Source organism: Chiloscyllium plagiosum, chromosome 7 (assembly GCF_004010195.1).
Source record: "Chiloscyllium plagiosum isolate BGI_BamShark_2017 chromosome 7, ASM401019v2, whole genome shotgun sequence".
Classification (NCBI taxonomy): domain Eukaryota; kingdom Metazoa; phylum Chordata; class Chondrichthyes; order Orectolobiformes; family Hemiscylliidae; genus Chiloscyllium; species Chiloscyllium plagiosum.
This window is the reverse complement of record NC_057716.1, coordinates 71,951,418-71,976,755: the sequence shown is the minus strand read 5'-3', so window position 1 is coordinate 71,976,755 and position 25,338 is coordinate 71,951,418. Positions and strand designations below refer to the sequence as shown.

The 25,338-nt window shown below is 42.1% G+C and overlaps 1 protein-coding gene across 1 annotated transcript; it reads right to left on the bottom strand.

Moving 5' to 3' along the window:
* Positions 1-506: 506 nt before the first annotated feature.
* On the bottom strand, positions 507-3,707 carry cxcr4a (chemokine (C-X-C motif) receptor 4a). The gene is made up of 2 exons (XM_043694023.1): positions 3,600-3,707; positions 507-1,998 (listed from the first exon to the last, which is right to left on the bottom strand). The coding sequence occupies exons 1-2, from the start codon at positions 3,627-3,629 to the stop codon at positions 928-930; spliced, it is 1,101 nt and encodes a 366-aa protein (XP_043549958.1). The 5' UTR covers positions 3,630-3,707; the 3' UTR covers positions 507-927.
* Between the last annotated feature and the right edge of the window lie 21,631 nt (positions 3,708-25,338).

Below are 25,338 nucleotides of genomic sequence, written 5' to 3'. Positions count from 1 at the left end.
TAGTCAGAGAGAAATGGGTCTGGGTGGGTTACTCTTCGGAGAGTCAGTGTGAACTGGTTGGGCTGAAGGGTCTGCTTCCACACTGTAGGTAACCTAATCTAAACTGTTGTTTTCATGATGCTGTTTGAGGAGTAAACATTAACTAGGACTCTGGAGAATTCCCCGTTGTTTTTCTTTCAAAGGCTAACATGACATTCCTTGCACCCTTGTGAGAGTCGCACTTTAAACATCGAAGAACGAGTAAATCTAAGTACACAGATATGGAATTGGCAATACTTTCATGCTTTCTGGACCAGCCTATCAATACTTACCTGTACCAGATGATGGTCAATGAAGCATTTCCCTCCATAATAGAACCTCTAATAACCACAAATGAAAGGCTGCATCTCCCTTCAGTCCTTTGTGGGTCTTGTTACAGTAAACTAAAAGTAGATATTATGATATTGGTGTGTGTGTATAGACATAACCATATGACATGATGGAAATAAAAACGCTATAACATTTCATATGAGAAATAATGCATTTATTTACATAATCTATAGCAAGACAAGTTCGTAAATTTGTTTCTAGGAAACTGATACAAGCAAAAGCCAGTTATAATGGTATACTTATGCGAAGTAAATATTATTTATTCTTCAAACACATACTTTATTTACATCATTGCAAATGACAAAGGAATGTCCTCTCAAAAACTAAATGAAGCCCAGTTACATGCATTTCCCTGCCACTGTTTTCTCTGAGCTTTACAACCATTTACAAAATCGAATACACAATAGTATTTATAAGGTGACAAGGATTTGGAGACATAAATAACTCATTATATAAATAGCAAACGCAACATTAAACAACATTTAGAATTCGACGCAGTAGTGAAAACATTGATATGTATTAATGCAGATTTTATACAAAAGTAGAGTGGGGAACAAGTTAGCAAGTTGACTGAAGACTGGAAGACTCAGACTCGGTAGAAACTGACGGATGGGCTCCTCGCCTGTCTTTGCTTTTGAGTTTCTTAAGAGAGGAGCATCTGGTGTCAGAGTGGCTGAAAACTCTTCGAGTGTAAGTTTTGAAGTTAACCCCAACAAAAGCGTACAGAATGGGATTGAGGCAACAGTGGAAGAAGGCAATGGCTTCAGTGATGCCCATCGAGGTGATCACAATCTGCTCAAGGTCGCAGGAATAGGCGCTGCCTTTCATGAGCATCACCGTGTCAATGGAGATGACGATGTAATAGGGCAGCCAGCAGCAGAAGAAGGTGACGATCAGGATGATGGTGATTTTCAGGGCTTTGCGCTTCTGCAAGCCGGTGGAACGGGACAGCCGGGAGATGATGATACAGTAACAGATGAGGATGACCAGAGCGGGCAGGACAAAGCCCACCGCGATGCCTTGGATTCGGAAAGTCACCATCCAGAACTGGTACGTGTCTTCGGGGTAAATGCGCTCACACACCACCCGCTCGGCGAGATTTCTGGTGTTAGCAAACACCATGTCGGGCACGGTGAGCAGCATTGCAGGTAACCAGACTCCCACATACACTAACCGATCAGCCAGCAGTTTCCGCGGTCCCGTGCTGTTGGTTGCGTGCACGACCGCATAGTAGCGGTCCAAGCTGATGAAGGCGAGAATCAACACGCTGCTGTACAAATTGACGGTGTAGATGATGTGCACGATTTTGCACATCGCGTCTCCAAAGTACCAGTTGTGACTCGCATCGATAGACCAGAACGGGAGGGTCAAGACAAAGAGCAAATCAGCCACCGACAAGTGCAGCCTGTATTTGTCCGTCATGGTGCGCACTCTTCCATGGTAACCCATGATGACCACCACCAGGCCATTGCCCACCACGCCCAGAACAAATACCAGCGAATAAACGCACGGCAAGAAGATACTTTTAAAGTAGGCGCTTTCTCCATCGCATAAGGCACCCTCTGGGTATGTGTAATTGTACACGTCAGTGTCATTGGGATAACTGGCATCATAAGCTAGGCGATAATACTGTAAAATAAACAAGAAGCTTTATTAACAAACACCAAAACCGTTAGTTTAATCGATACATTTCAAGCCCTGGCTCTCCATTCCCACCCAGAGCCATGTGGTTACCACCCACACCCTAAAGCTCCAACACGAAACAGACTTTTGGGTTGTTTGGGTTAGAATTTGTAACAGTCACAACAACTGTTGAACTTGTTAACGGTTAAGGTTATTGTTGCAGGAATGAGTTACGACTGTTAAAGGTAAACTCTAAATTGCTGGAGAAGCGCAGCAGGTCTGACAGCATCCGGACAGAGAGACAAGAGTTAACGTTTCCAGTCCCATTCTGCCAGATCCGCGGAGTTTCTTCACGACCGTCTGTTTTTTTGATGCAGATTTCCAGCACCACTCTCGGCAATCCGCGTGTGAAGGAGAGAGACCGGGTCTCGAACCCCAGCTCAGCCCGCCCCCGTGAGTCCTAAATCGCAGTTGAAAAGTCAGCGAGGGGGCGGACTGGGTTTCCGAGTTTGCAGTGTCTCCTCGAACTGAAGCAAGCGCCTTTCACTTCTTAATGGAGCAGCGGGGATTTTTTTTTAAATAAGGGAAGTCGCAGTGAAGATCACTGTTTGCAACGCGGGACTGAGAGGCTCACTCTCATGTGGGACTCGTCCTTGTAGTAATTCCATACAATCAGTGTTTAGCACGATGCCATTCTGCTCCTTGCTACCCTACACTGCTACTTCACTGCTTAGAAAGCACTTGAGCGTTTTTGTTTGATTCAGGTGGCTCACTGGCATTTCATCCCCCCGCCATAAAGTTTCACTGAGTCATAAGTAAAATCCAGCAGGAGTTTGGGGAAATTTGATTGTCAGTGCTGGGTTAACTGTCCCCCATGCACGACAGTTGGAGCGTTCGTGACCTCTTTCAACACTGTACAAAATCTATCTGTCCCGGGGTTAAATATACCTGCAGGACCAGGTATCCACCTGCAGCTTCCTCTGGAAGAGATGAATGCGAACCTATTATTCATTGGCATCAATGAAACTTGCCTTTATAACTTTGAAAAAATGTGGTTGAACGCTATTATTTTAAACTTTCTACCTCATGTGATTTCTTAGCTCGAAAGCTAGAGCCTTAACCGCGCTGGTTTCAAATAGCAAATCGGAATACAAGACGCGGTAAAATAAAAACCCCTAACCAGATACACGAAATCAAAGAATCAGATCAACAATGTAAAATGCCTTTTCAAACCTCTTTCGCCTGCAATCGGTTTCACTAAATAATCTGTAGAGGTTAATTTCGAATTGGAAGCATTAAAAAAAAACATAAAACGCCTACTGACATTTCAGTAACATCTTCAATATCTAACGTGCTAAAATGACTGATCATCCCTGCTTTGCATAGAACTGCTGTAGTTAAATTCTTACCTTGGACAGTTTATTAATATAACCTCATTTACAAGCTATACATAAATGCATTTGCAACATTGAAAATTATGTTTTACAAATAAAACATTATATTTTTAAGGGCATATTATTTTAAATATCGTTTTCACAATGTACAGTTATTTACAGATATAAAAATATTTAAAATGACACTTGGATATTGATTAAACCTTCTCTTACCAGTTCATCGTACTCTGAATCTTCACCCATTCTGTACGATTCCCAAAAGCCCTGACCGTTAGATTGGCGGAAGTTCAGTTCTTGCAGAGTTCTCGAAGTATGAAGATATTGTCTGAAATGTTCAAACTTAAGTCAAATTCCCACTTCGGACCGCGCATGCGCACAGCGAGAACGTAATTTCTCAGCTCCACCGAAGTAAACTAGTTTGAATAATAAATTCAAAAACAAACCCAATGAACAAGGGGCATTTATAACCGCTGCTTAACTGCTGCGGGAACATTGGAAGCAACTGCCATTGTATAGCATTGGTTATAGAAAATATACATTAGGTGATAGTACTCATTGAATTTAATGAACATTTGCATTTGTTAAATTGACAATTAGACAATAAGACCGTCAGGAACAGGAACAGGAGTACATTGTTCAGTCCCTGGTGCCTGCTCCTCCATTTAATTGCATCGTGGTTGACCCCACACATCTCACCACCCCCCCAGTAATCCTCGATTTCCCGACTGATCAATAATCAATCTACCTTAGCCTTAAGTGCACAAAGGCTTCTGACCCCACATCTCGCTGTGGCAAGGAATTCCCCACTGATCAAGAATCTATCTCGGTCTTAAATATGTACAAAGGCTCTACCTCCACATTTCTCTGTGGCAAGGAGTTCCCCACTAATCAAGAATCTATCTCAGTATTAAATAAATGTACACAAGGACTCTACTGCCACATCTCTCTCTGTGGCAAGGATACCCAAACACCCCCAAACCCTTTGAAATGAGAAATTCCTCCTCATCTTAGTCTTAAATTGCACTTCCCTTTTATTCTGGGACAGTGCCCTCTGGTATTGACTTTTCCATGAGGGGAAACATCCTCTAAGCATTTGCCCCATCACACCCCTTAAGAATCCATAGGCTTCAATGCAATTATCTCTCATTGTTCTAAACTCCAGTGAATAAAGCCACAACCTGTTTAATCTTTGCTTATTAGACAATTTCTCCCTACCATCGATCATTCTCGTGAACTTTCTCTGAACAATTGATTGTATATCTGGCTCAACTCATGCTCTTCATGGGGCAGCTGTCTGAGCCACTGAACATCGTCTCTGGAAAGAGAAAATGGGGAAATCTTGTCTGCATGAACCATTTGTCCATCACTTAATCCTTCTTATACTTTGCTTTTGCATTTTTATTTTGTAATTTTATCTTTCGTTTTTCTATTGGCTAATGTGGTTTTTGGCTTTAAGATACTTGAAGCACATCAGTAACCTCAAGATGGCCCCAACATGTTCTCAACATAACTAAGAATGGGCCATAAATGTGGCTACGCTGGCAACACTTACATTGAACATAAAAGAGTACAGCATAGGAACAAGCCCTTCAAACCATCAGGCCGGTGTCAACCATGATGCCATTCTACATCCCAAGAGCCAACAAAATCCAGACAAATTTTGCTGCAGCCAGGTGGTCTAACTATGCCAGTTGACTTTGCCTCTCATGTTGAAATTTCCACATTTCTTTTCAGGGCTGCACTAAGTTGCTAAAATTGCAATGTAATTGCAGCACAAGAGGAACCACATTTTGTGTCCTGTCCAATCAGGTTGTGGGATTGTGAAATCACAAATGCAATCGTTGCAAGGAAGCGTAGAGTTGTGAGTTCAACACAAACCAGGTACAAAAAGAGGAATGAAGAGGGGGGAAAGTGATTGGACCAATAAAGAGGTTAATTGAGAGAGAAAATCAAAACAAAACATAAAAAAAGTTTCCTTTTGAAGTTTGATGTTTTAAACACATCCAACAGCAATTGAAACCTGAATAAAAAGAGACAACATGGATATAATAGTTAATTCTGCCAGGGTGTTTGATTGAGTAATTAACACATCATATTATTTAACCTTTGACAGGAATATCCAGCTCATAATGTTTTAATTTCTCCAGTTAGGCTTTGTATTCCTTCAAGATATTAAGTTGAACATTGCTCTGGTTAGTTATTGCAAGTACTTTTATCATTTTTAATGCCTTTATTATAGAAAACAATTCAATTGAAATGAGTGTGTGCTTTCAATTCATAGCTTATTCATTGGAAATTGCTTCAAGGTACTGTTGGGAAATAAGTTGGTCAGTGAGATGGATTTTTGCTCTATTTTTTCTACAGAAGGTCACCATGTTACTATACAACACAAAAGGATCTTCCGACAGTGCATTCATTCCAAGTAATTAGCTGTAATGCATTTGCTGTCTCTGGCCTCTTCCATAAATTCTTGTAAACAATTTTAGAGTTTTCCGGTGTTTTCTAGGTGTACTCTGGACTTAGATCAGAGTGGTGCTGGAAAAGCACAGCAGGTCAGGCAGCATCTGATTTTTGCCTGAAACACGATTTTCCAGCCCCTCGGATGCTGCCAGACTGCTGTGCTTTTCCAGCATCACTCTGATCTAAACTCTGGTTTCCAGCATCTGCAGTCCTCACTTTTGCCCTGTACTCTGAATTTAATTCACTGGTACTGCTTTCAATTTCTTTGGCTGTATCTTTTCAACTTTGATACTTATCATTGGTATTGTTTATTCATAGATATATTTTTAAAATCTTTTAGTATAAATTTTAATGAATGTTACTTCTATTGCTTTGCATTCTTAAAGCATAATTTATGACAACACATTAATAATTCTTGGAACTTTGAATTTTGTTGAATACTAAGAAGCCACTAATCCTATTCAATGGTATAATTCTTGCTCTGTTCTTTCAATGCTGCTGCCTATGGTCTTTATTGTTGTCATCTATGAATTATATTCATCAATTTTTCCAACTGTGTAGTCATATGTTATGTTGATAATTTCCTGTATAATATGATTAGGTCTCCTGTGATATCACTGACTTATTTGACCAGCTTCAATTATTTGTGGTTATGTCTGTTTAGATGCCAAGCAGATGTTTTGATCCGATAATGGCAAGCACATTTAGTCTGTTACTCCAACTAACCTGTAGGAGGAGAAACGAGTCCTTAAGCAAAAGCTGTCTGAAATGGATTGTAAAGAGTTTTCACTTCATATCATGTATATATGTTGTAATGATTCAAAATGATGATTGTGATGAATCAAACATTTATGTTGAAATTTTAAAGGTAGTGTTGCATTAATTATTTTAACATGTTTCAATTATAAAAAAACTTTACAGAAGATAGAACAGCAATATGGAGAATTAAAAAAAAACTTGTTGAACCCTTTTAGAAATTAACGTAAATTTACATTTTCCTACCTTTACACTTAAAGGTGTTGCTTTATTCAACAGAAGGTGCAGGCCTCAGCCAATGCTGTACAACAATAATGGCTTCCATTTATAAAGTTCCTCTAAATTATTAAACACCCAAAGTTAATACAGTTTTGAAAAAAGTTAAAAAGAAAGAAATCAATGACATTGCAGGACATCTGACTCTGAAAGGTTGAAAAAGAATCTTTCCAGAACATCTCTAACCTTAAAGCATGACTCATGACATGACACGAGAAGCTTTCTTTCCTCTTTCAGATGCAATATTCTGGTTTGCCCTTTACAGGATCACAACATTGGGGCCTTTTTACATTATGTCATTATCAAACTCAGGGACATAATATCACATTCAGAAACAACACAAACAAAATGTGAAGTTAGAAAATATATTTTACACAGAAGATTATTTGAAATCTAGATCAGTAAAAAACATGTAATTACTGAGGTAGAGGTTTTAACATAATGATGCAATAAGCATTTGAATATGAAAAAAAGTTTTATATAAGAAATAGGATTGCAATTGCAGTCCCAATTGAAGATATATTATTGATGCAGCTAAATTTCTACACCCTTATAGATGCTGTACATATCAAACCCAAAATTCCTAGGGGTGGAGACAGCACAATACCAGCTAAGGGAATACGGCCCAGAATACTTTCAGGGGATCCCAGATCTGCCAATTAAGGAGAATCCAAAGAGTTTTTACAAATACATTAAGGACAAAAGAGTAACTAGGGAGAGAATAGGGCCCCTCCAAGATCAGCAAGGCAGCCTTTGTGTGGAGCCGCAGAAAATGGGGAGATACTAAATGAGTAATTTGCATCAGTATTTACTGTGGAAAAGGATATGGAAGATATAGAAGTATTTACTGTGGAAAAGGATATGGAAGATATAGAAGGTAGGGAAATAGATGGTGACATTTTGCAAAATGTCCATATTACAGAGGAGGAAATGCTGGATGTCTTGAAATGGGTAAAGGTGGATAAATCCCCAGGACCTGATCAGGTGTACTCTAGAACTCTGTGGGAAGCAAGAGAAGTGAATGCTGGGCCTCTTGCTGAGATATTTGTATCATCGATAGTCACAGGTGAGGTGCCAGAAGACTGGAGATTGGCTAACGTGGTGCCACTGTTTAAGAAGGGTGGTAAGGACAAGCCAGGAAACGATAGACCAGTGAGCCAGACATTGGTGGTGGGCAAGTTGTTGGAGGGAATCCTGAAGGACAGGATGTACATGTATTTGGAAAGGCAAGGACTGATTAGGGACAGTCAACATGGTTTTGTGGGTGGGAAATCATGTCTCACAAACTTGATTGAGTATTTTGAAGAAGTAACTAAGAGGATTGATGAGGGCAGAGTGGTCTGCATTTTGGGAAAGCAAATCTTAGCAGGACTTATACACTTAATGGTAAGGTCCTAGGGAGTTTTGCTGAACAAAGAGACCTTGGAGTGCAGGTTCGTAGCTCCTTGAAAGTGGAGTCGCAGGTAGATAGGATAGTGAAGAAGGCATTTGGTATGCTTTCCTTTATTGGTCAGAATATTGAGTACAGGAGTTGGGAGGTCATGTTGTGGCTGGACAGGACATCGGTTAGGCCTCTATTGGAATATTGCGTGCAATTCTGGTCTCCTTCCTATCGGAAAGATGTTGTGAAACTTGAAAGGGTTCAGAAACGATTTACAAGAATGTTGCCAGGGTTGGAGGATTTGAGCTATAGGGAGAGGCTGAATAGACTAGGGCTGCTTTTCCTGGAGTGAGGGAGGCTGAGGGGTGACCTTATAGAGGTTTAAAAAATTATGAGGGGCATGGATAGGGTAAATAGGCAAAGTCTTTTCCCTGGAGTTGGGGAGTCCAGAACTAGAGGGCATAGGTTTAGGGTGTGAGGGGAAAGATATAAAAGAGACCTACGGAGCAACTTTTTCACACAGATAGTGGGTACATGTATGGAATGAGCTGTCGGAGGAAGTGGTGGAGGCTGGTACAATTGCAACATTTAAAAGGCACTTGGATGGGTATATGATAGGAAGGGTTTGGAGGGACATGGGCTGGGTGCTGGCAGGTGCGACTAGATCGGGCGGATATCTGGTCGGCATGGACGGGTTGGACCGAAGGATCTGTTTCCATGCTGTACATCTCTATAACTCTATGACTCTATAAGCAATTTGGGCCACATTAAATGTGTTTAGATTAACTGAAAATATAGCCAAAATTGCCTTGTAATATAAGTTGCAAATTCTATTTTGTGATGCCAGGTATAACAGGTGCGCTTTTTCAGGCTGCAGAAGAATGTCTAGGACAAAGTCAATCTGGTTTCCTTCTCTGTGACCAAACATCATGGGTCATAAGATCATAAGAGGTAGGAGCAGGAAGAAACAATTTGACAAGATTGTGTTGGTCTGATTGTGGCTTAATTCAACTTTTCTGCCTGTCTCCCATAATGCTTAACCACTACCTGTTAAACAAAAATCTGACTAACTCAGCTTTGAACATACTCTAACATCGTCCACGTTGCTCTATGCTTCAGAGAATTCAAAAGGCTGATCACTCTCAGAGAAGGAATTCATCTCCCTCTCCATTTAAATGGAAACCTTTGCTTATACTGTAACTCTGAGTACCAGATTCTCAAAGGAAATGAAACATTTCATTATTATGTAGGAAGTCAAGCCGCTTAAGAATCCTTTATATTGTAATAATCATTTCTCATTCTTCTAAACTGCAATGACTTCAGGCCCAACCTGTTTGATGCACCCTCATAAAACAACACTTACATTGGAATTGACTCAGTGAACATTTACTGAACTGGCTCTGTTGCAAATACTCTCCTCCTTAACAAAATCAAAAATACGCTCAGTACTCCAGGTGCAGTCTCACTAATGTGCTGTGCAGCTGTAGCAAGACTTCCCTTCTTCTAAATGTCAATCCATGCAAGATGGATAAAGTCATACATCCAAATTTGCTGAGGACACAAAGGTAGGCATCATTGTAGACAGTATAGATTAAATTACAAAGGGATACTGATAGACTAAATGAATGGACAAAGCTTTGGCAAATGGAATTCAATGTAAGCAAGTGTGAGGTCAACCATTTTGGACCAATAAGGGATAAATCAGTGTATTTTCTAGATGGCATAAATTTAAATACAATGAATGCCCAAACAGACTTGGGGTTCAGATTCGTAGATCTTTAAAATGTCACGCACAGATGCGAACGATATTCAAGAAAGGTAATGGAAAGCTGGCCTTTATATCTAAAGGACTGGAATACAAAGACACAGAATTTATACTGCACTTGTGCCAAACACAGGTTAGACTGCACCTGAAGCACTATGAGGACATTCAAGTACCACACCTTAGGAAGGATATATTGGCCTTGGAGGGAGTACAATGTAATTTTACAAGAATGTTATCTGGACTTCAGGAGTTAAGTTATGAGGAGAGATGACACAAAAAAGAGATTACAGAAGGGACTGACACCGGAAGTGAGAGCTGGAGGGCTGAGAGTGGCAGGAAATAGGGCAGAAAAGAGCAGCATGGTGGCTTGGTGGTTAGCACTGCTGCCTTACAACACCAGGGATCTGGGTTTGATTCCATCCTTGGGTGGCTAACTGTATGGAGTTTGCATGTTCTCCCTGTGTCTGTGTGGGTTTCCTCCCACAGTACAAAGATGAGCAGGTTAGGAGGACTGGCCATGCTAAATTGTCCATGGTATCCAGGGATGTGCAGGCTAAGTGGATTAGCCAGGGTTATAGGGGATAGAGTATGGTGGTGGATGTGGCTCAGCTGTTCTTCACTGGGCTGATATGGACTTGATGGGTCACATGGCCTACTACCACACTGTAGGAATTCTATGAAACCAGACCTGTTTTTCTCAAAGTTAGAAGGTTATGGGATAATCTGATAAAAAGCTTTAAGATGTTAACACAAAAAGACAGGGCAGGTAAACTATTTCCACTGTTTGGGATTCTAGAACTAGGGGCATAGCGTAAGAATTAAGGCCAGACCGTTCAGGACAGATGTTAGGAAGCACTTCCACACACAAAGGGTGATAGACATTTGCAAGATTCTTCCACAAATGGCAGTGGATACAGGATCAGTTGTTAATTTTAAATATGAGATACACAAATCATTTGTTACCAAAGGTATTCAAGAGTAAGTCACCATAGCCTTACCAGACCATACAGCAGCTTTCTCATTAGAAGAAGACGACTGGTGGTGATTTAACCTGAGGCTCACCATTGCTTGGGAGAAGAGAGAGTTGGGAGGGAGAATCCATCATGGTAACATCAGTCAGTGGAGGTCGGTTTAGCTCAGTTGGTGGATGAATGGTTTGCAATTCAGAGTGACACCAACAATGTGGGTTCCAACATGGGAGTGCAGTGGAGGTTCTGCAGACTAATTACCAAGATGGTGGGATAGTCCTCTGAGGGGTATGATAGAGATAATTTCTAACCAACCTGTTCAGACATTTTATGACACACCTCTAGTACAGGTTGTACTTAATTTAGGATATCTGGTCAGCAAGGATGAACTGGATGCTGTGCTGTATGGCTTTATAACTCCACTGGAACCTGGGCCATCTAGCTCTGAGGCAGGGACACTATCAATGCACCACAACAGCAGGATAGAATGCTAGGCTATGAAAGCCACTCTCCACTGACTTAATTGGAGAGTAACAACAGACAGGTAATAACAGGAACACTGCACCCAATCACATTAGTTGGCTAATGGGCATTTCAGGTTAAAACTGTCATCCTAGAGCACTGGTTGTATGGCCTTTTGTTAAAGGGAAATAAGTACACATTTGTTTAGCAATGATTTTGCTGCAATCCAAAATTGCTCAGGAGCATAATAGGTCACGAACACCATTTTCATTTGTGTTTATTTATACAAGGACAAAGCAATATACTTGGAAATATACACAACAATGTGCACCTACGCATGTGCAAACACCTTTCGTCTCTCCAACAACTCATAATATTAAAGCCTTAATAGATGACATACATTTGCACGCCAAGCAGTGCCACAAACAGAAGTTTACAGAGAAAGGAACAGATGTTATAGCAGGCAACGCCCTTTTTAAAAAAGAAATTTCCTGTCAAAACAAGGCGACAGTTAGTTGTGTTGAGAACAGTATGATGCCATGCCCCTTTTGACGTCTTCTGCGGTTGATAAGATTTTGAACCACAGAAATCTCACTGGTGGGGCAAGAGACCTGACAACCACAGTGACATGCAAAGTAGACTGGCGTCTCAATTCACCAATAAACTCTCAAGTTAAGGAACATCAGATATATTGGGGGCCCACCACTGTCTGAGAACATGCTCCAGACGTCTGAAAACAAGTGCAAGTTATATTTTGTAATGCGGTTTTAATAGATTAACAGTTTGCCAAATCGAGGCATTATGTTCATCAAGGAGAGGAACAACAGAGTTATGATGAATTCAGGGCTTTGAAATTAAATGAACTTATTTGATTGGATTTATTAAAACCCATTGACCCTCAATATAATGTGCTCTGCTCTAAAGGTTCAAAACATTCCTGTAAACTGACAGCATGCAGAAATCCTGCTGTGTAGAGCTGTTGATTCAAAGTTAAAAATCACACGGCACCATGTTATAGTCCAACAGGTTTAATTGGAAGCACTAGCTTTCGGAGCGCTGCTCCTTCACCACCTGATGAAGGAGCAGCGCTCCGAAAGCTAGTGCTTCCAATTAAACCTGCTGGATTATAACCAGGTGTTGTGTGATTTTTAACTTTATATATACCCCTGTCCAACACTAGCATCTCTAAATCATGATTCAGACAAATTCCCTGTAAAAATTACTGCCACGGATATTTTGAACAATGCTTGACATTAAAATTGTAAACTTTTCCTATCATGAATCCTTCAGAAATCTGTGATATCAAAATGCCAGTTCTATTGAATATTGGAATTTATATAATGCATTTTGCAGCATCAAAACATCCAAAGTATTTCACATGTACTTGTTGAAATGCGGCCACTCCAGTTATGTGGGAAAAGCAGCAACGACTTTACATCCAAACTTCCAGAACCACCAATGTGATAATGATCAGGTAATCTGCTTTAGTGCAATAAAACAAAAAACTGCTGAAGATATGAAACAAAAAAAAAGAAATTCTTGAAGTAACTTAGAACTGTTCTGAAAAACGGGTCAGTGGAGTCAGAAAGTTAACTCTGCTTTCTGTCCACAGATGTTGCCACACATGAAGATTTTCTCGAGAAATTTCTGATTTTGTTTTATTTGCTTCTAGTGATATATATTGAGAGATAAACATTGTCCAGATCACCAAAGATCTTTTCTTCAATATAACATCATGGGATCTTTTACAATAACTTGCCTGTGACAGCAGGTGGAGCCTTGGTTTAACATCTTGTCCAAAAACAGCAGCACCAGCAGTGCAACACCGCCTCAGCATTGTACTGAAGTGCACTCAGTCTATGAAGCAGATTTTGAACTTTGTGACTTGGAGATAATAGTGTTACAAACTGTGCAATGACTAACAGCTCTAAACTATTTAGATAGTTTATGTGCTTCCATTGAATAGCAACTGGACACAAACAGTTTGTATATTAAATCCTATAAGGAGTTTGTTCCCAAGATAATCTTTACCAAATCTTCATAACTTAATGCTTATTATACAGGTCTTAGATTCATAATAATTAAGGAATGGATAAGAGAGGCGACAGAAACTGCTGAGTTTAGGTCTTGAGACATTCACCAAATGAACGGTTATACAACGGTTATCAATTATCGAGTGACACAGGTAGAAAATGCTTATAATTTCTAAACCAAAAATAACAATTGCTGGAAAAGCTCAGCAGGTCTGGCAGCATCCATGGACAGAAAGCAGAGTTAATATTTCAGGTCCAGCGAATCTTCCTCAGAACCAGTAGTAGCTTGGTGAAGGTGGTACATATGCTGACGGGGTTGGGTGTGGTGTGGTGTGGGGTGTTGGTTAAGGCAGTGAGAGAATAAATGGAAACAGAGCCTAGAGGGAGAAAAGACAGGCAGACAAAGGGGTGATTAATAGTAAGCCAGGAAGGAGCAAAGCTGTTAATGGAGATCATTAATAGGTGAAAATGAGTTGGCTGTGTTGAAAACAGCTCATGTGATGACAAGATCTGGGGTATGGGGTTGTGTAAAGGACATGGAAGGCCCTAAAATTTTGTACTCAATATTGAGTCCTGAAGGCTGCAGTGTGCCCAAGTGGGAAATGAGATGCTGTGTTTCCAGCTTGCTCTGAGTTTTGTGGAGCACTATAGCAAGCCTGAGACAGAGATGTTAGTCAGGGAACACAGTGATATGTTGAAGTTGCTTGCAACAGGAAACTCAGAGTCATTTTTGCAGATAGATTGTAAGTATTCTGCAAAGCAGTCCTCTAGTCTGCATTTTGTCTCCCCAGTGCAGAAGAGACCACATTGTGAGCAGTGAATACAGTAGACTAGATTGAGTGAACAAACTGGGAATAGGTGTTCAGGGGCTGCTCCAGTGTTGAAATGCTACAAGCCTGTAAAATCATTAAAGCCGTAACCAGTTACCCATCTCAAGCCTCTAATCTCACCACCACTGGGATGAAGTTTAAACCTTTTCATTGGATTCAAGATGGGTTTAAAAGTTTAGATTTTAAAAAAAACCCTGCAATTGCTAGAAATATAGAGTCTTGCAACATTTAACAATAGGTTGATATTTTGGCTATTTCAGTACCGGAGTCTCAGAATGACATTCATAAACATGCCAATATTGATAGGATTTCAGAGCTGTTTTCTTATCTGTCTGATAGTGAGTAATTTAAACATAGTTTCTGGAACATTTGATAAACATTGTTTTATTTTGGAACAGATGATAATTCACTAAAAGTATTTGAAATTTAATTTGTCTCTAGAAACAGAGCAGCATCCTCATTTTCATAGAAGCCCACTGATTTCAGGCAGGCATGTCACATGGTTTGGTTCTTGAGACGTGTGTCTCGCTGGTTGGGCCAGTATTTATTGCCTGTCCCTAGTTCCCTTGAGGAGGTGGTGGTGATCTGCCTTCTTGAACCACTGCAGTGCATATGTGCTATGGATAGAGTGCAAAATATGTTTGTGTATTGAAAATACAGTAGCAGAGATGAGGGAAACAATGTAAGGCACTGCTTGAGATGCAGCAGTGTTGTAAATATTTCTATATTCTAAGGTTATTTCATGTTACAATTATTGGTAAATGGGGGCTAAATTTTTAAAAATTCTCTCATGTGGTGTGAGTGTCACTGGCTAGACCTGACAATTTAATTTGAGACTCTGGGTATAAGAGCTCTGAAACTTTTGTTGTAGTCTCATTCATCCATTCCACTTTGAGGTATGGCTGACACTGTTTTGTATTAGGAGAAAGTGAGGTGTGCAGATGCTGGAGATCAGAGCTGAAAATGTGTTGCTGGAACAGCGCAGCAGGTCAGGCAGCATCCAGGGAACAGGAGAATCGATGTTTCGGGCATAAGCCCTTCTTCAGGAAAGCCCTTCATAAGCCCTTCCTGAAGAAGGGCTTATGCCCGAAACGTCGATTCTCCTGTTCCCTGGATGCTGCCTGACCTGCTGCGCAGTTCCAGCAACACATTTTCAGCACTGTTTTGTATTAGGTGAGTGACATGCCTGCCTGAAATCAGTGGGCTTCTATTGAAATGAGGGTGTTGCTCTGTTTCAAGAGACAAATTAAATTTCAAATACTTTTAGCGAATTATCATCTGTTCCAAAATCTTTCCACAAACCATAGGCAAGAACAGGTCAGAAATTCATCATTTTATTCATTATTTAATGGGTTCCAGCGTCTGTCAGACAATTCAATTGACAGTGTTCTGCTGCATTTGCTGCTGTCACTGATACTAATCTTTGCAAAATGATATCTGGCTGAGTTTACGTTGGTGTTTCAGCAAACCTCTGATGGATTTAGTGATAGGATTATTACTGTGACTGAAAGAGATTGTGATGGAGGAAAGTAGGCAAGAATCCATAGATTTGAAGTGGCAGCGAGAAGAAGCAGGCTTTCAAGAGGCCTGATTGCTTTAGAGTGTACAGACCTTCACACTGTCACTTTGTCTGAGAGGTCCCTGTTATATCAGATAGTTCATCACCAGGTCACACTCAGCCTTACCTTTGGCCCTGAAAGAGACTGTAGCTCCGAGTGTCTATGCCTTGGTTTCATTCCAGGTTGCAGTAGGTGACAGCAGCAATGTGAATCAATTAGTTTTGTGTTCCTCCATTGAATAGCGAACAGATGTGCTTCCAGTCAGAGTGATTTCATCTCCTTCCTTATGGAGCCTATGAAACAGGAAGTCAGAGAGATCAGAGGCCTGTTTATCTTTTGCCAGCTGCAAAAAGTCTTTGATAACAGTTAATCCCAGTCTGTTCCTGCTGATCATCCCAAATTCACTGTCACCAAGATCCCCATCAGCACCATTCATAGGCCCCATCTATCCATCTGATTGCACTTCTCCTGTTACAATTTCTGTCAAATTGCATCATCAAGTCAATGCATGCTTACCAAGCAATCTCAACACATCACCAATTTCATGAAGAAAACGTTGATATTGAATAAAATATAATCTAGAAACTAAGGGCCATTTTGTTGCAAGTTTGTGCTTTTCATGATCCCCTACATATTCTGGTGCTTCTACACAATGCACTCCAGTAAACTCAACATGGGACGTGGAAACTGTTTTGATCCTCCTTTAAGATATTTTAGGTAAACTTGAGAGGCAGCCTGACTGCATACTGTGCCATCTTGGATACTGATATGACAGTCCCTAACTGTCACTAGAGTAGTTAATTAGGAAATGTTAAAGGTGTTCAAAGCCTCCGGGGTAACGATATAACTGATGCTCCAGCCAAACACACTGACCCTGCCTAATATTTGAATTATTTCCTCCACACACCCAATATCCCATCCAACACCCAACTGCCCAACATCTGAACCCCAACCCCCTGAACACCTGACATCCTAATTTTGGCCCTACAAATTCCATTTACTTACTGGAATATAGTAGTTATTGCTGTAAAAAGAGGAAGGGGATGGGGTGTTGGTTGCTGCAGAAATTCAGTCTGATGCTGCCTGTATGGTTTGCTGCGTCGCATCTGTTGGAACATAGAAGATGGAACAGTACAGACCCTTCAGCCCTTTATATTGTGCCGGCTTTTATCCTACTATAAGATCAGACTAACCTACATACCCTTTATTGTACTATCTTCCATATGCCTATTGAACAGTGACTTAAATGTCCATAATGTATCTGACTCGACTACCACTGCTGGCAGTGCATTCCGTGCACCCACCACTCTCTGTTGGGATGGATATTGCATCAGAAATCAGACTCATAAAATCATGCAAAGTGAGGAAGCTAACTTTTCATTTGATCTGGGTTGGAAATAGAAATTCTGATACACATGGGATTGTTTAGAATAATTTGTCCTTGTCATGACATTACTTTCACTTGCTAGTGAATCTAATAATCTGCAGTGCAGCAGACTGCAAGAGGATAGTACTGAATTGCTTATCCATATTTTTATGTAAATTTTGAAACATGAGTTTGTGAAGACCATCACCTGATTGGCATTAGTCTGAGGTTCATTCAAAGCTGTCAGAAACTTTCACCACAGGCACTTACACTTCGAAGCAGGACAAGGACAACAATGCCTGTGACTACGAATGTGATATGAACTTTTATCATTTTGCCCTCTTTCTAGGCTGGAGCTGAATATGTTTGCACATCGTACAGTTAGCTATTCAATGTTGCCTAAGGGCCTCTGAAGTTCTTTATTCAAAGGGGATAACTCCATTTCATGCTCTCTTATCAAAAGGAAGCAGGCAGAACAAACAAGATTGCCAGCTTTCCCATGGTGCAACATGCCATTGGCTGCATGTGCTTTGGATTGTGGGAACCATATGACAACAGTTCCTGTGCAGCAATTGAAAGGGATTCCAGTCTGTCAACATCCAGCCGGAGTGTGATTCACTGGAAATGAATCATGCAGATCAATGCTGTGTATCCTGGCAGCACTCATGATGTTTTCATTATGCAACACTGTACCAGCTGCATTTATGACAAAATAACAAATCAAAAGATGGCTATTGAGGTCAAGAGCTATCTGCTGACTACTGAGCTGATAGTTTCACTCTGTAGCACATAAAACATGCATAGCATGCATACTGAAAGCTATGTTGCTATATTTGATGTAATAGAGTGGGCCATTAGTGTTCAGAAATAGCACTTTCGCCACTTAGACTGCTCTAGAGGAGGCTTTCAGCACCTGACGGTGTGGTATCAAGATTTGTGTTGATTTATTGCATGTTGCACAATCTAACCATCATGATGGTACAGCACATGGTAGCAACTAAGTGGGGACCAGCTTAACAGTAGATGTTTGAGGAGGAGGAGGAAAACAATGGGGCTAAGGAAAGGAGAGGCAACTTAAAAATCCCATCTAAGGTGAACTGGACATGAAGAATTAATGACAGTATTCACAACTCTTGACAACAAGGCCTTATTCAACTGCATATGGCATCATGAAGCCCTAGATAAACTTGAATCAATGGAAATCGGGGGAAATCTCTCCACTGAGAGAAGCTATACTTGGAGCTTAGGAAGATGATTGTGTTTTTGGGAGGTCAGTCATCTCAGCTCTAGGACATCTCTGCAGGAGTTCCTCAGGATAGTATCCTAGGCCCAACCATCTTCAGCTGCTTCACCAATGACCTTCTCTCTGCCATATGTTCAAAATGGAGATGTTTACCTGTGGTTGATTGCACAATGTTCAGCACCATTTGTGACTCCTCAGATATTGAAGCAGTTCAGGTTCACATGCAACAAGATCTGGACAATATCCAGGCTTGGGCAGACAAGTAGGAATTATAATTTGTGCCACTTCCTCAAGCTCTGATATTAAGTAGCAGCAATGTGTACAGTCTATAAGATGCACTACAGAAATTCATGAAAAATCCGTAGTCAGCACCTTTCAAACCCATGAACACTACCATTCTTGAAGAACATTAGTGCCACTAAACAGTGCTAAGTTGTGGCTCCAGAATTTTTGGTGGAAGCTTGTTGACTTTAATTGAAGGTCATTGCAGATGGTCTTTCAGGATGACCTTAAGCATTTTGTTATTTGGCCCATGTCATAGTCATGGTTGAGTCATTGGTAGTATGTGAACCAGTTAAGTATGGCTATGAGGCTGGTAGCAGTGCTAAGCCTATACATTTGAGGTGTAGTATCTGAGATGAATGATGCAAAGCGTGTTTAGTATAGATTGTTTACAGGTGATCAGAGGAGATACTATGAGGAGATACAGTGGCTGAACCTATTGATACAGTTGGTAGGATATGCCATTTGAAAATGCACTCACTGGCCTAAATCACTTGGGAGGTAATTGTATTTAATTGCACTAGTTAATGGGAGCTATCTGATTTAACCCTCTCACTTGGACAAATTTGCATATTGACCCTCACGGCCCAGAAGGTCATGATTTCCTGTCTGACCCTTTATTGTCAGTGATCTCCTTCTCCCCCATCTCCAATCACTGGGAGACATCCCGTCGGGTATCCAACCACTCCTGCTCGGTCTGAAGGACCCCACCCTGAAACACGTCTACTTCCGGCGTCAGGTGTTCATTTGCTTGGCCTGGGAGAAGGTGAGAGAGAATACCTTCACCGTGAACCATGAGAGAGAGGCCTATTGTGTTTTTTTGGATGGTGTGTGGCATGTGGTGCCACCTCTGTTGTGAGGTGGGGCATATTAGGAAGAACTGCCCATCCTTGATAGCTGCCAATTCCTAACAACACCCAGTTCCCCCTTCCCCCAAGGCAACTCCAGGAGTCCAACAAGCTGAGCCTGAGCCGGGGTCGCCATCCCTGGGGTCTCTGGCAAGGAGGAGGGAAGACATCCAGCTGGAAAGAAGATGTGGGGGAAAGCGAGGTACCTGGTGGCTACCCCTATGGCCGCTTCCCCTTGTTCCCCTCCTGACTCGGTTTTCCCCTCACCCTCCCCAGAGTTGAGACCACGGCACGCCCAAATTCAGCATGGAGATGCCTCTGTGGTTGTGCCAGTGTCCTGGCATAGGAATCCCAACCCCTGACCCCCTGACTTGTGCCTGATCCCCTCACTCTGACCCGCTGGCTCATGATGGTCCTGAGCCCGACCCTGCCCTGCGACACCATGACACTGGGCCCAATCCTCACCCTGCGTTGCCTAAAGAAAAAAAATGAAAAAGAAGTTTAACCCTCTCCCTCCAAAAGCAGGTAGATTTTTCTTCACACATGCAAAAATCAGTATCTGCATATTTGATTTGCATGTGTCCATGCATATGCACATTTTTTTTTTGGCAGTATTGAACTGCTTCTTTGACAAATAATTGTACAATCCAGCACAATTATTTCCTCCACAATATTGGGAACCATTGTAAAAGCAGCAGTAGCCAACTGCTGTAAACTTAACACTGATTACACTTCAGCGATAAGTACAGATGACTTCCCAAGCAAGAATGGGAAATAAGACAGATTTGTTTATTAGGCCCACTTCCATTTTTTGTTTGAGTCATATTTTGTCGGAAGTGATGAAGGATAAGTCTCTTTTGTTTATTCGTTGATGGATAATAACTACAAAGGTTTCAAAGCAACACAAGGTGCTACATAGATTTATTTCAATGGATGGTTTACAGTCTTTTTAAAATGTAAAGAACCCAAAAAAGTTACCTAACTAATCAAGGCTATCAATTCTATTTTCCTAGGTACCTTAAAAACAAAGGTCCAGCTAATCTGATGGCCAGAGAGTTGTTGGAGTACTGCTGACTGGAACTTGGTGTGGAATCTCAAATGCACCTGACTCTCTGGGGATTACCCTGGGAAACTGAAATATTCTGTGGGCAGTTCCTCTGCGATTGGAACCTTATCACTGGGCTGTATCTTAGTTAAGCTAAATAGTTACCCTGGAAAAGTTAGAGAATTGAAAAGCAACTCTCACTCCTGGGTAATTATTGAATTGACTGCCCCCAGTCACACTCACCACTGACAACTCCAACCTGATTCGATTTCTCCCCGGCCCTGACTTGATTCTGCTGATCTAACAACCACTTTTGATGGAACATATCACCGACTGCATTGCCCACATGCCCTCCCTCCACCCCCACCAAACTGGCCTGACCCCTTCCCAGAAATGACAACCCCTTGTATTCACTGGATCCAATAATCTCCTTCCTAACGAGACGCTGGCAAGACTTGACATTCTACTCCAAGCGATCATTGCCAGAGCCAACAACCCTCCAGCCTGTACCAACATTTACGCCCATATATCACACCCCCACCACCGCCGACCTGATCTCACCATCATCTGACACAACAAAACCATTGCTGGACCCAACACACTCCAACATTCAATCTACCCTAAGCACTCATGCACTTCTCTTGTTCCCTAGCTACCTGATCCCCAACCCACGTCAACTATTTAACACCTCAATTACCTGGCATCCTATCTACACAGCACCTCCTTACCTTGTACACCACCAACCTAAAACTCAACTAACTTTGCCCACTTGACATTCCACCACTTAACACCTACTAACCTCACTCACTGTTCGAAGAGTAACCCACCTACACCCATTCCCCTAAATTTACGCCTGACTAATGCACCTATCATTATGGGCAATTTAACATAGCCATTTCAACTGACCTGCACATCGTTGTTTGGACTGCTGGAGGAAACCACAAGTCCCGGAGGAAGCCCATGCATACACGGGGAGAATGTGCAAACTCTACACAGACAGTCGCTTGAGGTGGGAGTTGAACACGGCCCCCTGGCGTTGTGAGGCAGCAGTGCAACTACTGGGCCACTGTGCCTCACGGGAGTTGTCAAAATGGTCGTTTGTGCCCCTAGACATTTAAATTACAGAACATGGCTGTGGGAAAAGGGGCATGGCTTCAGCAAGCATTTTCCTCATGGCTGGAGTCATGAATTCCCTGTCAGATTTGTGACAAGAAGCCCCTGTTCAGGAATTGGCAAGTCAGAGGTCATCTAAAGAAAGGTAAGTGGATAATTTTGAATCCGATCAGAGTTTGAAATAGGGTCTGACCCTAGTCAGAATACTGAGGCCAATCTGTTTTTCAACCACTGGCACAAAGGATATCAATCATTGCAATGGGTCTGGTGTATCTGTATTTGTCTCTGCTTCCCTTCACTGGTGGGATCACTCTAAGATGCTGGGAAATTCATCAAAATTATTCAAAAGCCGTTAATCTCAGGAAATTGGCCAGAGTCAATGGTACATCTTTGGGGAAGTCCTTCTCCGTCATAGAACAGAAGATCAAGATGTTTTGGCGATAATTGGAAGCTATCCAACCTGATCCAGATACATATAGCAGCAATCTATTCTTATAAATAGGGAGAAAAATACTGTCAAAGCCTCAACAATTGATACATGACCTTAATTGTTAAAGGTATTTTCAGTAAGAGGTAATTTTGTTTGTTTTCTTTCAGTATGATGAAGCAGCCTTTTGATGCCGTTAGAAACCTCGTTATCTTGTAAAAACAAATCTACAAAATCAACTATTGACACATCATACTGCTACAGTGAGGAAAGCTGAGTCACACAAAACTTTAGCTTCCGTGTCGGTTTAGTGCAGTTTATATATTTACTGCATACAGAAACCAGCATTACTAAGTAGCAGAATTCGACCGTTGGAGTGCAATCTGATAAAATTTGTTTTGATTCTTTGAATCGTCCTTATTCCAGAATGTGTTCCACTCTCTTTATACTGAGAACCCAGGGCATTATCAAGGCTGCAGCTTAAATTCATGATGTGAAATGAATAGAATTATCCTTTTCACACAGCTGGCCCCCATCAGATTAAGTCCACAGTTAAAATATTTCTACATGTTCTTAGTTATTTATGATCAGGTTACAGTTCAAGTTGCTGATCCCAGAATTGTATCTGTTAGCTGTTGGGCAGCATTGTGCCTCAGTATCAGGGATCCAGGTTCAATTCCAGCCTTCGGTGACTGTGTGAGTTTCTTCTGGGTGTTCTGGTTTCCTCCAACAATCCAAAGACATGCGGGTTAGGTGGATTGACTGTGCTAAATTGCCCATAGTGTTCAGGGATGTGTAGGTTAGGTGAATTAGCCTTAGGAAATACAGGGATTGGGTAGCGAGATGGGTCTGGGTGGGATGCTCTTCAGAGGGTTGGTGTGGCCTTGATGAGCTGAATGGTCTGCTCCTGTACTGTAGGGGTTGTATGGTTCTGTTATACTATAAACATTATGGGAGGCACGGTGGCTCAATGGTTAGCACTGCAGTCTTGCAGCGCCAGGGTCCTGGGTTCGAATCCAGCCTCAGGTGACTGTCTGCGTGGAGTTTGCACATTCTCCCTGTGTCTGCGTGGGTTTCCTCTGGGTCGGTGCTCTGGTTTCCTCCCATAGTTGAAAGATGTGCAGGTTAGGTGAATTGGCCATGCTATATTCCCCATAGTGATAGGTGCATTAGTAGGGGAATGGGTCTGGGTGGGGTTACTCTTTGGACGGTTGGTGTGGACTTGTTGGGCTGAAGGGCCTGTTTCTCCACTGTAGGGAATCTAATCTAATCTAAACTGATGTTTGTCAAGAATGTGATGCTGGAAAAGCACAGCAGGTCAGACAGCATCTGAGGAGTAGGAGAATTGATGTTTCATCATGAATGAGATTTGTGGGCTGGGGGGCTGAGAGATAAATGGGAGGGAGGTGGGGCTGGAGAGAAGGTAGCTGGGAATACGATAGATAAGAAGTCGGATCAGGTGATAGGAGGTGTTAGGTCATAGCAGAGGGTGGAGCGGATAGGCGGGAAAGATGATGGACAGGTAGGGGAGATGGGGTGCAGATTTTGCATTTCTTGCTTGGCAGGGGAAGATGCCGGGAATGGGGTGTGGGCTGGTGTAGGGCGTGGATCTGACAAAGGAATCATGGAGGGAATGGTTTCTCTGAATGTGGGGAGGGAAATATATCCCGTGGTGGGGTGTATTTGTAGGTGGCGGAAGTGGCGGAGGATGATGCGATTTAGGTCCTCCTGTGAAAATGCTATCCCTTATTTACAATTCCTCCACCTCATAGAACATTCCAGATGGCCTCTTTCTTCAAAGACCACAATTTCCCCTCCCACGTGGTCGACGATGCCCTCCAGCGCATCTCCTCCACTTCTTGCACCTCTGCCCTTGAGCACCACCCCTCCAATTGGAACAAGGACAGAACACCCCCTGCCCCAAACCCCGGTCCATACCTTTCACCAATCTCTGAATACATTGCACCATCCTCTGCCACTTTCGCCATCTACAAACAGACACCACCACGAGGGGTATATTTCCCTCCTGACCCCTATCTGTGTTTCGGAGAGACCATTCCATCCATGACTCCCTTGTCAGATAAACACCACATACACAGACACAGACACACACACACACACACACACATACACCACTCCTGGCACCTTCCCCTGCCAAAGCAAGAAGTGCAAAGCCTGCACCCACACCTGCCCTCCTCACCTCCACCCAAGGGCCCAAAGGATCCTTCCACATCCAACAAAAATTTACCTGTACTTCTACACACATCATCTACTGTATCCATTGCACCTAATGTGGTCTCCTCTACATCGGAAAGACAGGATGCCAACATGCGATTGTTTCAGAGAACATCTCTGGGACACCCACATAATCCAGCACCACCGCCATGTGGCTGAACACTTCACCACACCCCCCACCCCCCACTCAGCCAAGGACATGCAGGTCCTAGGCCTCCTCCATCGCCAAACCCTAACCAACCACAACCTGGAGGAGGATGCCTCAACTTCCACCTTTGGACCTGCAACCACACGGGATCAATGTGGATTTCACTAGTTTCCTCATTTCCCCTCCCTCTACCTTATCCAATTCCCAAGCCTCCGACTCAGCACTGTCCTCTTGACCTGTTCATCTTCCTTCCCACCTATCCACTCCATTCTCCTTTTCGACCTATCACCTTCCACCACCCCCCCACCTTTATCTACCTAGCACATTCCCAGCTACCTTCCCAGTTCCACCCCCTCCCATTTATCTCTCAACCTTCGGCCCACATGCCTCATTCTTGATGAAGGGCTTATGCCTGAAATATCCTTGCTCCTTGGATGCTGTCTGACCTGCTGTGCTTTCCAGTGCCACACTCTCAACTCTGATCTCCAGCATCTGCAATCCTCACTTTCTCCTGATGTTTATCTGACTAGTACGAAAGTTTAACAGCTCACTATTTGAGTTTATTTTGGTGTATCCTAGATTTCCTCTTGTTAAAATATTTATTAAAGTATTCTATAATAAGCTTTAACATTTCCGAGACAGTCCATTTTTAAAATTAAATATTTTATGATGTGAGTATGATATGAGCATGTGGTGTGCTTCTTGGATTGAGATTACCATTTGAGTGCAGTTGAATGAAGATCAGGATATGATAC